At 41.8% G+C, this 13,127-nt stretch overlaps 1 protein-coding gene across 1 annotated transcript in view; it reads right to left on the bottom strand.

The window, feature by feature from the left end:
• Positions 1–1,989: 1,989 nt before the first annotated feature.
• The window catches only part of LOC106603469 (potassium channel tetramerization domain containing 7), a 65,139-nt gene continuing 54,001 nt past the window's right edge, over positions 1,990–13,127 (bottom strand). The window contains 3 exon segments of the mRNA XM_014197190.2: positions 1,990–4,020; positions 4,254–4,432; positions 4,626–4,795. Coding sequence (XP_014052665.2) covers positions 3,644–4,020; positions 4,254–4,432; positions 4,626–4,795 — 726 coding nt within the window. The 3' untranslated portion in view covers positions 1,990–3,643.

Here is a 13,127-nt window from a genome sequence, read left to right as displayed (position 1 = left end):
ACCCTTACAACAAATAATACAATATGTAAGTTAAAGCAAGATATTAGTCTTGAAAAATTAGGCCACTAGTCAAGCTGTGCATTGTTTTTCCAACTTTCCCATGCCATGAGCAGCCTAGACATGGGCCCGCTATGGAATCTGCAAAAGACATTCACCAGCCAAGGGAGAAACTTCAATAAGGTGCAAGGAATGTTCCTCAAGTCTAAGTTGCCTAAAATACTGAATTAAATAAATACAATTGTATTCTAACCCCCAAACCATCTCTGCAATTCTATTTTAAAAGATTAAAGGCTCTATCTGCGACAGGCTTCATAAAAATCGACAAAATCCAATCAATTGACACCCAACGGTAAGAAAGTGGCAACTCTTAACACTTGTTGTCAATCACTCAGCCTAGTATCATAGAGTTAAACAGAGGGAAAATAAAGTCACATTATCCAAGCCAAACTTAGAGACCTGTGTAACATGACATCAATAGCACAAAACAAGTAAAAAATACTATCCACCCTGATCCACCCGACACACAGTAATAACCTACTGTATTGTTTGGTCTGTTATAAAGCATTAATAGGCCTATACCGGAACAACCAAGCTGTCTGGAGATACAGTAATGTGTTATTTGTTCTGTTATAAAGCATTAATGGGCCTATAATGGAAAAACCAAGCTGCCTGGACATACAGTAATGTGTTGTCTGTTCTGTTATAAAGCATTAATTGGCCTATTCTCAGAAGAACCAAGCTGTCTGGACATACATTTACAACACTGCATTACTGTATTTCATTCTGCAAACCAAGTCATGGATTCACAAACATTGCACATAATAATTTTGATCCCGAGCCCTCTAAAACAAGAACTTGTAGCCTACTCTATGAAAATGTAATTGAATGGACATATCAATCTGACATCTGTATAAATCTAATATGAATTAACTAAACAACACAGGGAACAAGAAAGAAAACAGAACTAACCCATGGGGGAGGTGACAATAGTGTCACTGCAGTTGTCCTTGATTAGAAAAAAATAGTGTCGTTTCCTGGTTTAAGCTCCATGTAGGTGAAACAATTGCCCTTAGGAAAAGGCACTTAAGCTGAATTTATTTAATCGGTAGAAATACCATGTCATATAAAATTATCATATGAAACTTGTATGACTAATCTATGTCATGCTGCAAAAGAAGATGGAATTGTTGAAGCATATGTCAATATAATGGCAAATATACAGTATCATCAAAAATCTGCTAAATTGTCAACTTGAGAGCTTGGGACTATAAGGTTCTAGCTGCAAAAACATGATTCTGAGATAATTGGTATTTAAAATACCACAATTCATGTTGTTAATTTCGAAAGAATACAAGATAAAAATTGCTGATACCATTCAAACCAATGAGAGTTGGGAACTTTGAGTACTATATAGGTAAATAACATTGAACAAGGCTATGTCAATAACTCAATTTTGACAAAAATGCAGATAGAAGCAGTTCGAGCTATAAAGTTCAACGCCAAAGACCCAAAGATGGATGTCACCACAAACATGGTCAAAAGTATATGGGCACCTGCTCATCGAACATCTCATTCCAAAATCATGGGCATTAACATGGAGTTGGTCCCCCCTTTGCTGCTATAACAGCCTCCACTCTTCTAGGAAGGCTTTCCACTAGATGTTGGAACATTGCTGCGGGGACTTGCTTCCATTCAGCCACAAGAGCATTAGTGAGGACACACACACACACACACACTCGATGTCGGCGTTCCAATTCATCCCAAAGGTGTTCGATAGGGTTGAGGTCAGGGCTCTGTGCAGGCCAAGTTCTTCCACACCAATCTCGACAAACCATTTCTGTATAGACCTTGCTTTGTGCACGGGGGAATTGTCAAGCTGAAACAGGAAAGGGCCGTCCCCAAACTGTTGCCACAAAGTTGGAAGCACAGAATGTTCTAGAATGTCATTGTATGTTGTAGCATTATCATTTCCCCTTCACTGGAACTAAGGGGCTTAGCCCGAACCATGAAAAACAGCCCCAGACCATTATTCCTCCTCCACCAAACTTTACAGTTGGCACTATGCATTGCAGGTAGCGTTCTCCTGGCATCTGCCCAACCCATATTCGTCCTTCGGACTGCCAGATGGTGAAGTGTGATTCATCCCTCCAGAGAACACGTTTCCACTGCTCCAGAGTCCAATGGTGGCGAGCTTTACACCACTCCAGCCAACGCTTGGCATTGCGCATGGTGATGATCTTAGGCCTGTGTGTGGCAACTCGGCCATGGAGACCCATTTCATGAAGCTCCTAACGAACAGTTCTTGTGCTAACGTTGCTTCCAGAGGCAGTTTGGAACTCGGTAGCGAGTGTTGCAACTGAGGACAGACGATTTTTACACGCTTCAGCATTCGGTGGTCCCGTTCTATGAGCTTGTGTGGCCTACCACTTCGCGGCTGAGCCATTGTTGTTCCTAGATGTTTCCACTTCACAATAACAGCACTTACAGTTGACCGGGGCAGCTCTAGCAGGGCAGAAATTTGACAAAGTGACTTATTGGAAAGGTGGCATCCTATGATGGTTACGTTGAAAGTCACTGAGCTCTTCAGTACGTGCCATTCTACTGCCAATGTTGGTCTATGGCGATTGCATGTCTGTGTGCTTGATTTTATACACCTGTCAGCAACGGGTGTGGCTGAAATGGCAGAATCCACTAATTTGAAGGTGTGTCCACATACTTTTGGCCATGTAGTGTATATGTTGTGTTCTTAGCTTTTTAAGTGCAAATTACTTTTAGCAGCACATTAAAAATGTTCCTTCATCTATAGAAACCCCTTCAGAGAGAAATTCTGGTTTTACTTACAGGAAGCACATGCACCATTTTCAACCGCCAGATAAACATTTCCAGTTAAAAGAACATATGGGATCCATCAAGAGGAAACTGAAGTAAAATAACTTTGACCATGCCCCTTTAATCTATTTGATTTTCAACTCTCTAATTTCCTTTGGGTCTTTAAAACTGTAATGGTAAAAAGAGAATGACTTTCCAAAGCCATGCTGATCACAGACTGTTTAGCAAAGAAAAAAATCGACACTTACTTACTCAGTAACAAAATAGACATTTACATGTAGCTATATACAGTACTTAAACAATATTTCCCCAGCTTGCTTAATTGCATCCAGTTTCTCTCGCGACCAAGAAAGTGGTTACCACAGAAACGCACAACGTAGAATGCATAACAGCATAAGTAGGAATGAAGACAAAGGGACAGACAGCACTGGAGTCACAATATGAGATTAACTTGACCCTTTTCTGAAAAACCTTGGCCGATCTACAAGGTTGGATGAGAACAAAAACTCCCAGAGTTTAACAAGTAAAAAATAAGAAGCAGCCAATGAGACCCTAGGTAAATACTGTTAAAAACAATTAAACACAAAGGAAACATTGGTCACAACTATTGAGTTAGGAAACAGAAGCACAAAAGCCAGACTCCCTCCTTTCTATAAAACTCAGCACTTCATAGGTTTCAGTTCTTGAAAAGGGAGAATAACACTGACTACCCCTATTCTCTCTCATCCTGAGGGACCAGGAAGGAGATCAGTTGGCATATCACAACAGGAGTCCACCTCACAACACAGACAGCAAGATCTTTTGTCGTCCTGCTTTACCACCATGTGATCTTGAACTCGTAGATGGGCCTCTTGCAGTAGTAGTGGTTGATGAGGTGTTTGTCACAGACACCGATGCATTGTTGGTCGGCCGTGATGCCACGCTCCGCCAGGTCACTGACGATGCAGTGGAGCAGGTCGTAAACGTCCGCCACCGCCTCCCAGGGCCCGAACGACACGTCCACCTCACAGTGGTGCTCGAACAGCTTGGCCTCACTCTCCGTGCGCTCGAAGCGCAATGAATTGAAGAGCGGCCGCTCGTACGGCGTGATGGGCATCTCCTCCTTGTACACGCAAATCTTAAGCTTGGCGAAGCGAGCCTTCCTCTGCATGGCCCGCAGTTTGGCAATCTCCACGATGCGCTCCAGATTATCTACAAACAAAACAAGGGATAACTAACTTCACTCCAGATCTAACTTTTCTAAAGGAGTTCATTGACATATTTCCATTTACTTGTCACATTTCTACTTTATTGAAGTATAAACTTTGAATATTGAAATAACTTCAATAGTCAATGTCACATAAATTTAAGCATGTTGTTGCAACATTACTATCTGTAATAAGGTTGACCCAGTTAGATTCAGTGTGTGAGATTGTGTTGGTTACCCTTGTAGTAGGGCAGGAGGTCGAGGAAGGCCTGGCGGACTTTCTCTCCTGTGAGTGGCTGAGTGTCCTCCAGGCTGTCCAACAGGGGACCAATAGCATAGTACTGGGCCTCCCTGTGTACCGCCCTCACACGATCCCTCTGAGGTAGTTCACCCTCGCGCAGGAAGTTCAGGATGTCCCTATACAAGGGACATGCAAACACACAAACACACGTGTTGTTTTTTGTTAAAATTGCATCCACTATCCTCAGTCTGTTCATTCAATAGCAGTTTCATGTCAAATGTGTTGTAGAATAAGGGACTGGCATGCTCATTCACTATTATTAGCATGTAATAAGCATTTTTTGCTGCTGGCTATTTGAAGAGAGCTCACCCGAAATATGCCCCATCCCGGTCAATGAAGAAGCGACCTTCAGCATCACGTGGGATGTGATGGCGTCCACTAAACATGGCGGCGAGCATGGTGTCCTCATAGCGCCGTAAAGTGGACAGGCGGGTGGTGAAGTAGGTCCCGCCCACGTTGAGAGAAATAACCTCAGGAAACTACAGGTGATTGGGTTAAAAAAAAAATAATAATAATAAATACATTTTAAAAAATGTAAAAAATCAAATCAAATCTGGAAAAAGTGCATTATCCATTTTGGAAAATATGTGCATAAAATACAGTACATTTATTTTTGTAAAAAAAGGTGTAAATCTTTCATTCATATTGCATTCTTGACACCATAAACTTATTATAATTTTGTATTACTTTTGTATAGCATTAGAGCAGTATTCCTGTGACATGTACAATAAATAATGTCCTTGTCATTTGTTTCCCTCATCTTCCTCTGCAGATGCTCCACAGTAGCATAATAACACCAGCAATAACAGGATGGGATTACTGAGGATAATATCCTAATCACAGGGCAGATCTTGACAGGACACATTGGGCCCAACAACACAAGTGACAGTCACTGGACATGACACTGTAAGCAAGGGCTTCCCTAGACACGAGTAAAGAAGGTCAATCCCAGCGAGGGGCTGTCACAGATAATAACAGCCATGTGATAAGAGCCAATTGGGACAAGGAGCCAGCCCTCTCTGTGGGGTGGTGAACCAATCAGGGTAAAGATCACACTGGAAGAAAAACTACATGGTTTATGCATCTGTTGCCTGTGGAGATTGATCCATGGCATATCATTTACAGAGGTGGAACGCGTGGGAAAGAAACGGTCGAAATAATGCTGAAATTCATAGACTAGGTGCAAAGATAAAGAGGAGATTCTCAGCGATAGCGACGTTTAACAGTTCATATATCCATGGCCACCACTGCACTCACATCCTAAACCCATTTAATCCCCACAACGTTCCTAGAATAAACAACAACAAACGGCCATCTCGTCCTTACCTCTGGAGATGGAGATTCGTTAAAGGTGGTACGAAGAGACTTGCCTAGATTTAGGTTCGGTGCGGGGGTGGCTGGCTTTCGGAAATCATCCTCCGCAGAGTCCGAACTCGACATTGCATCGCCTGGTTTATCAATCTCATTTGCGGCCGAGAATACCACCATCACTCTCGGCTGAGGGAGCGCTCGCCTCTCCTGAGCGAACCTCCTTACCCGTGAAGGAGCCACGGGTAACGGGCTGGAGTTGTTGAAAGAGAGCGGCGGTCGTTCTCCGTTAGAAGCCTCGTCAGATCCATAATGCTGCATGCACACACACCAGGTCTGCGAGTGTGAGTCAGGTGAACTCAAGTCAATCCAATCGCCAAGGATAAAGCACAATCCACGTTTGCTTGTGAGGGGACAACACTGTCATCAACCTAGGGTGGGACCTGTCAGCTGATAGGGACGGACACTTACAATATGGTATGAGCTAGTCTACCTTATCTACTTTGCTTGAACTCCTAACGCTCTCTGACATATTGCAATACGGTAGCTTGGAGAAGACCACGTTACGCACAGCGAGAACCTCAAACTGCTACGCCCACCAGAGCGTCAGTTCTGTGGGCTACTCTAGCCTACAGTGGGTTGCTTAGCCTACGTTCAATTCGTAGCTTATATCCTTTCAAGGATTCATAAAATGCGTAAATTACGGTATACACAGAGACTAACCAATGCCAAACGTGATTTTATACAGAAAACACAAACCTTTAAAAAATGATTTGATATAGGCTACGAATAATATTAGCCCAACAAGAAATGTGTGAAAATCAAATGTTGCAGTCTCCAGATAGCACGACAAATCATAAAATGCTGCTACAATGTAAACCTCATACTAGGCGTGATAATATTCACAGGTCATGTTGGCCTTGCATCACTAGGTTACTTAGCTATAGGTCTATTGTTACTTTTTGCTGAGGCCAACATTAGAGGCGCAGGCTTGGCCATAGACTTTACGTCTCAGATGGGTTGGACATTGCACCCTGTCTTTTAAATAGTGTATTTCTATTGCACATTTATGATTAAGCAATACTTTACTTTATTCCAGGCTATAAAACTAGGCTAAATGTTCTTCTGCATTTTGCTAAATGTGTTAGATAGCCCTGTATTTTTTAAAATGTCAATAAGCCTGCAGCTCCGCATAAGCCAACTCTCCCTTGATTCTGTAGTAACAAGATGCACATTAGTTAATGCAAATTCTGCATTTTTATCTGGCTTGTGTATTATTTAGCGGTCAGCTGTGTAGCCCACTTTCAATTTCAATTTGTGCGCAAAATCAGGAAATATGTACCGACACTGTATGTAGGTCTTTGTGCGGTGCCTAAGGTTGCTGTCAGAAAAGTCTGTTTATTTTCTCAGCTTTAAATATTAGTTACAGGATACACTGATGTGCAATACACCTACGGATAAGGAACAATACGGTCTGCAGCCAGAATAGGCTACACGAGCGTGAAGATAATCAGGAAAGTGACATAATACTCTTGTTCTACCTCTGCTGAGTAATGGCAGGTAAAATACCGTGAAATAGTGTATCCGTGTCACATTGGATTGTCATAGGCCAGCAGAGCAGACAGCATTGTATCATAAGCAAGTTTGTTATTCTTCCTAACTCATTTCAAGAGGGCCCCTTTACTACAATGTATAAAGGCCATATGCGTTTACAAATATAGTATATATATTTATTTACCGGTTGAAAGGTGTGAGAACTGGGACATAATACATCTGCAAAACACCATGTACTCTCCTTACCCTCGTTTTATTCAGCCTCTGCCCAATTCTGTGTGTGTGTGTTTGTGTTTTAAGTGGCATTTTGGTGGCACAGAAATGACCAGGCATTTACAAAATGCATGTTAAATGGTAATTATTCAAGAGCCTATGAATTAATTGTTTTGTTGAGATAAATTCAAATAAGCATCACTACGCACAGTTGATGTGATTGAAAGTAGGTCTACCCATTGATACAGTGCTTTCGAAAAATATTCAGACCCCTTGACTTCTTCTATATTTTGTTATGTTAGCCTTATTTTAAATAGATTTTTTTTTATCCTCAATCTACACACAATACCACAATGACAAAGCAAAAACAGATTAAGACATTTTTGCGAATGCATTAAAAATAAAAAGCAGAAATACCTTATTTACGTAAGTATTCAGACCCTTTGCTATGAGACTCGAAATTGAGCTTACTGCCAAAGGTGCTTCAACAAAGTTGAGTAAAGGGTCTGAATACTTATGTAAAAGTGAAATTTCAGTAAACATGTTTTTATACATTTGCAAACATTTCTAAAAACCTGTTTTCGCTTTGTTATTATGGGCTATTGTATGTACATTGATAAGGAAAAAAATGTAATCCATTTTAGAGTAAGGCTGTAACAACAAAATGTGGAAAAAGTCAAGGGGTCTGAATACTTTCCCGAATACACTATAATTTACTGGTTAATACCAGGTAAATGCAGTGTAAACAGGTCAAACCTATAGTAAAGTGCTATAGGCCTACCAACATTTCAATGTCAACAGCTCAGCAGCTGCATGGAGTGAGGACCAAATTCATTGAAAAGGCATCTAAGGTCGTTCTGGACCAACTGATGGATGACCTCTTGGAAGACAAGGTGCTGAACGATGGAGAGATAGAGGGGATAAAGGAGGAGTACAAGCAGAGGGCGGATAAGGCTTGCCAACTTATTGATAGTGTGCGCAGGAAAGGCAACATAGCCAGTGAGATGTTTCTCATACGACTCCAGGAACAAGACAACAATGTCTACAGCGAGCTAGGCTTGACCCCCAGGTCTACCTAATAAGAATGAGAGAACAAGGTTAGTCTGACATTTGACCCCTCACTTGGGGAGAAACCAGAGAAACCTTGGCTGCAATATAGTTCTTTTGACTTTTTATTTTTTTATCTCCACAGGGTCCAACTCGTGTCCCTCTCCTGAAATACCTGAATGTGCCACCCAATACACAGAAGCTGTTACTTCACACATGCATTTTGGCCAAGGATTCTTAAATGTCTTGATTTACTGTATTTTCAAACAAATGAAATATCAATTTTTCTACCAAAATGTTATAATCTAATAAATACTTTTATTTACTATTGCGTTCTGGACCATTTTGGCTCACATTCTAGCATCAAATATTAGATGAATAATGAAAGATATCTCAAACAAATCCAGAGATCAGTACCAGAGGGCCAACCATATATAGTGCATTCAGAAAGTATTCAGACCTCTTGACTTAAAACATATTTAAAAAATAACATTACATCCTTATTCTAAAATGGATTACATAAAACATTTTCCTCATCTACACATAATACCATATACTGACGAACTGAAAACAGGATTTTAGAAAATGTTGCAAATTCATAAAAAATTTCAATCAGAAATAACTTATTTACACAAGTATTCAGACCCTTTGTTAGGAGACTCAAAAGTGAGCTCAGGTGCATCCTGTTTCCATTGATCCTTCTTGAGATGTTTCTACAACTTGATTGGAGTCCACCTGTGGTAAATTCAATTGATTTGACATGATTTGGAAAGGCACATACCTATTTACATAAGGTCCCACAGTTGACAGTACATGTCAGAGCAAAAGCCAAGCCATGAGGTTGAAGGAATAGTGCTCCGAGACAGGATTGTGTCAAGGCACAGATCTGGGGAAGGGTACCAACACATTTCTACAGCATTGAAGGTTTACAAGAACACAGTGGCCTCCATCATTCTTAAATGGAAGAAGTTTGGAACCACCAAGACTCTTCCTAGAGCTGGCCGCCCGGCCAAACTGAGCAATCGGGGGAGAAGGGCTTTGGTCAGGGAGTTGACCAAGAACCCGATGGTCACTCTCTCCAGAGTACTTCTGTGGAGATGGGAGAACCTTCCAGAAGGACAAACATCTCTGCAGCACTCCACCAATCAGGCCTTTATGGTAAAGTGGCCAGACAGAAGCCACTCCACAGTAAAGGCGCATGACAGCCCGCTGGGAGTTTGCAAAAAGGCACCTAATGGACTCTCAGACCATGAGAAACAAGATTCTCTGGTCTGATGAAACCAAGATTGAACTCTTTGGCCTGAATGCCAAGTGTCACATCTGGAGGAAACCTGGCACCATCCCTACGGTGAAGCATAGTGGTGGCAGCATCATGCTGTGGGGATGTTTTTCAGTGGCAGGGACTGGGAGACTTGCCAGGATCGAGGGAAAGATGAACAGAGTAAAGTACAGAGAGCTCCTTGATGAAAACCTGCTCCAGAGGGCTCTGGACCTCAGACTGGGGCGAAGGTTCACCTTTCAACAGAACAATGACCCTAAGCACACAGCCAAGACAATGCAGGAGTAGCTTCGGGACAAGTCTGTGAATTTCATTGAGTGGTTGAACCCTATCTAACATTTCTGTAGAGACCTGAAAATGGCTGTGCATTGACGCTCTCCATCCAACCTGACAGAGCTTGAGAGGATCTACAGAGAATGGGAGAAACTCCCCAAATACAGGTGTGCCAAGCTTGTAGCGTCATACCCAAGAAGACTTGAAGCTGTAATTTCTGCCAAAGGTGCTTCAACAAAGTACTGAGTAAAGGGTCTGAGTACTTATGTAAATGTGATAAAATCCTAAAACAATGTTTTTCTTTGTCATTATGGTGTATTGTATGTAGATTGATAAGGATACTTTTTTAAATCCATTTTAGAATAAGGCTGTAAAAAAGTCAAGGGGGCTGAATACTTTCCGAATGCACTGTACATGCTAGCTGGAGCCCCAGACATGTCTGATTACAACGTCAGATCTACTCCTTGGATCTTTGACAAGAGGAAACATTCTCCAGTCTTACGGATGAATGATGCTCATTAATGCAGAACCATTAGGCTAGAAGTAGACAGTATGAGGGAAGCCACACTAACAAAGAACTGCTTCCCCTCACTCCTATTCATAATTGACACAAACATGCTTTTTGCAGAGGAAAAACATAATTCAGCCTTATACCCCAGATTCTCCTGGCTAGTGGAATTGATTGAATAGCATCATCAGCGTGTGCAGTGAAGTTGGTTGAGGCTGATCCCACCAGAGGACTGCTGTACAGTGACAGTGAAGATGTACTGATGGATTCCCCACCAAGGCCTTCTGTTTTTTTGTTGACCTAATTATTCAGTGCAGACATCTCTCTTGTAAGGAAATGTTCCCCTGTGTTCCTAGCCAGATGGAACATACTGTTTGTAAAGAGATGACAGGAAGTGTATCAAAAGTTGGAACAGAAATTAAATAATTAACGCTTTAGTAAAAATTATATACCATATGGTGATAGTGGGGCCCGAAATTGACACTCCTGATAAAGATTAGCAAAAATGTCTGTGTAAAATAAATAATTCAAATACTGAGCTATATTGTACGTGGCTAAAGAGCTCTATTTTCCTGTAATCTGACCATCGCATTGGTTCCAATCCAAGTACCAATGCTGTTTAGAGAACTCCAAGTGTTTACATTTGTTGTATGATATGAAAATAGAGCTCTTTGGCCCTGCAAACCAGTGGTGGGTTTGACGTAGAAATAAGGACACATAAGCTGAAAAGAACCCCATACCTACTTTAAATATGGTGGTGGATCTTTGGGGCTATTTCGCTTCCACTGGTCCTGGGGCCCTTGTTAAGGTTAATGACATGAACTTTACCCAGTACCAGGACATTTTAGCCCAAAATCTAGTTGTTAGTTGCCAGGAGCCTGAAACTTGACTTCCATTGGATATTCAAGCAAGACAATAAACCCAAGCACATATCCAAATCCACAAAGAAATGGTTAATTGACCACAAAAATCAACATTTTGCAATGGCTAACTCAGTCTCCGGGCTTGAATCCCATTGAAAACTTGTGGTTTGAATTGAAGAGGGCAGTCCATAAGTGCAGATGAAGGATATCAAGGATCTGGAAAGATTCTGTACAGACGAATGGTCTAAGATCCCTCCCAATGTGTTCTCCAATCTCATAATACATTTTAGAAAAAGGCTCTGTGTTGTTATCCTCGCAAGGTGAGATATTGAAAAGGTATTGAAAACGGGTGTCAAGAATTTTGACCCCTATCTTATTATCAATTATTACTTGTTAAACAAAATCTCTTTCTCTGAGAAATTGTATTATAAAATAATTTCCCCCCAAAATGTTGTATACAATATAGCTCAGTATTAGATACAAATGTATAAATTATACAGTCATTTGTGCTCATCTTTATCAAGGGTGTAAATAATTTCGGACCCCACTGTATATATCATATCACAAATGGTGATATGATTAGGGTGCATTTCCACTTTTCGCAAACTATTACTTATTTACCTTGCAAAGTATCTTTGTGCCAAAATAAAGAAGTGATAGTTGCGAGTGCAGTATCTTCTTTTCTCTAAACTGTTCCCCAAAAATAATTTTCCCCTGCAAAGCAATCCCTAGATGTGTAAGTGCATGTAACCTTTGTTCCAAATTGAATGTAAACTCAGCAAAAAAAGAAACGTCCTCTCACTGTCAAATGCATTTATTTTCAGCAAACTTAACATGTGTAAATATTTGTATGAACATAACAAGATTCAACAACTGAAACAAACTGAACAAGTTCCACAGACATGTGACTAACAGAAATGGAATAATGTGTCCCTGAACAAAGTGGGGGTCAAAATCAAAAGTAACAGTCAGTATCTGGTGTAGCCACCAGCTGCATTAAGTACTGCAGTGCATCTCCACCTCATGGACTGCACCAGATTTTCCAGTTCTTGCTGTGAGATGTTACCCCACTCTTCCACCAAGGCACCTGCAAGTTCCCAGACATTTCTGGGGGGAATGGCCCTAGCCCTCACCCTCCGATCCAACAGGTCCCAGACGTGCTCAATGGGATTGAGATCCGGGCTCTTCGCTGGCCATGGCAGAACACTGACATGCCTGTCTTGCAGGAAATCACGCACAGAACGAGTAGTATGGCTGGTGGCATTGTCATGCCAGGATGAGCCTGCAGGAAGGGTACCACATGAGGGAGGAGGATGTCTTCCCTGTAACGCACAGTGTTGAGATTGCCTGCAATGACAACTAGCTCAGTTTGATGATGCTGTGACACACCGCCCCAGACCATGACGGACCCTCCACCTCCAAATCGATCCCGCTCCAGAGTACAGGCCTCAGTGTAACTCTCATTCCTTCGACGATAAACGCGAATCCGACCATCACCCCTGGTGAGACAAAACCGCGACTCGTCAGTGAAGAGCAGTTTTTGCCAGTCCTGTCTCGTCCATCGACGGTGGGTTTGTGCCCATAGGCGACGTTGTTGCCGGTGATGTCTGGTGAGGACCTGCCTTACAACAGGCCTACAAGCCCTCAGTCCAGCCTCTCTCAGCCTATTGCGGAGAGTCTGAGCACTGATGGAGGGATTGTGAGTTCCTGGTGTAACTCGGACAGGTACAGGATGGCAACAACTGTCCTGCAGGTGTGATGTTCGG

The sequence above is a fragment of the Salmo salar genome, chromosome ssa04 (assembly GCF_905237065.1).
Source record: "Salmo salar chromosome ssa04, Ssal_v3.1, whole genome shotgun sequence".
Classification (NCBI taxonomy): domain Eukaryota; kingdom Metazoa; phylum Chordata; class Actinopteri; order Salmoniformes; family Salmonidae; genus Salmo; species Salmo salar.
The sequence above is the reverse complement of the archived record's forward strand: the minus strand, read 5'-3'. Positions and strand labels throughout refer to the sequence as shown.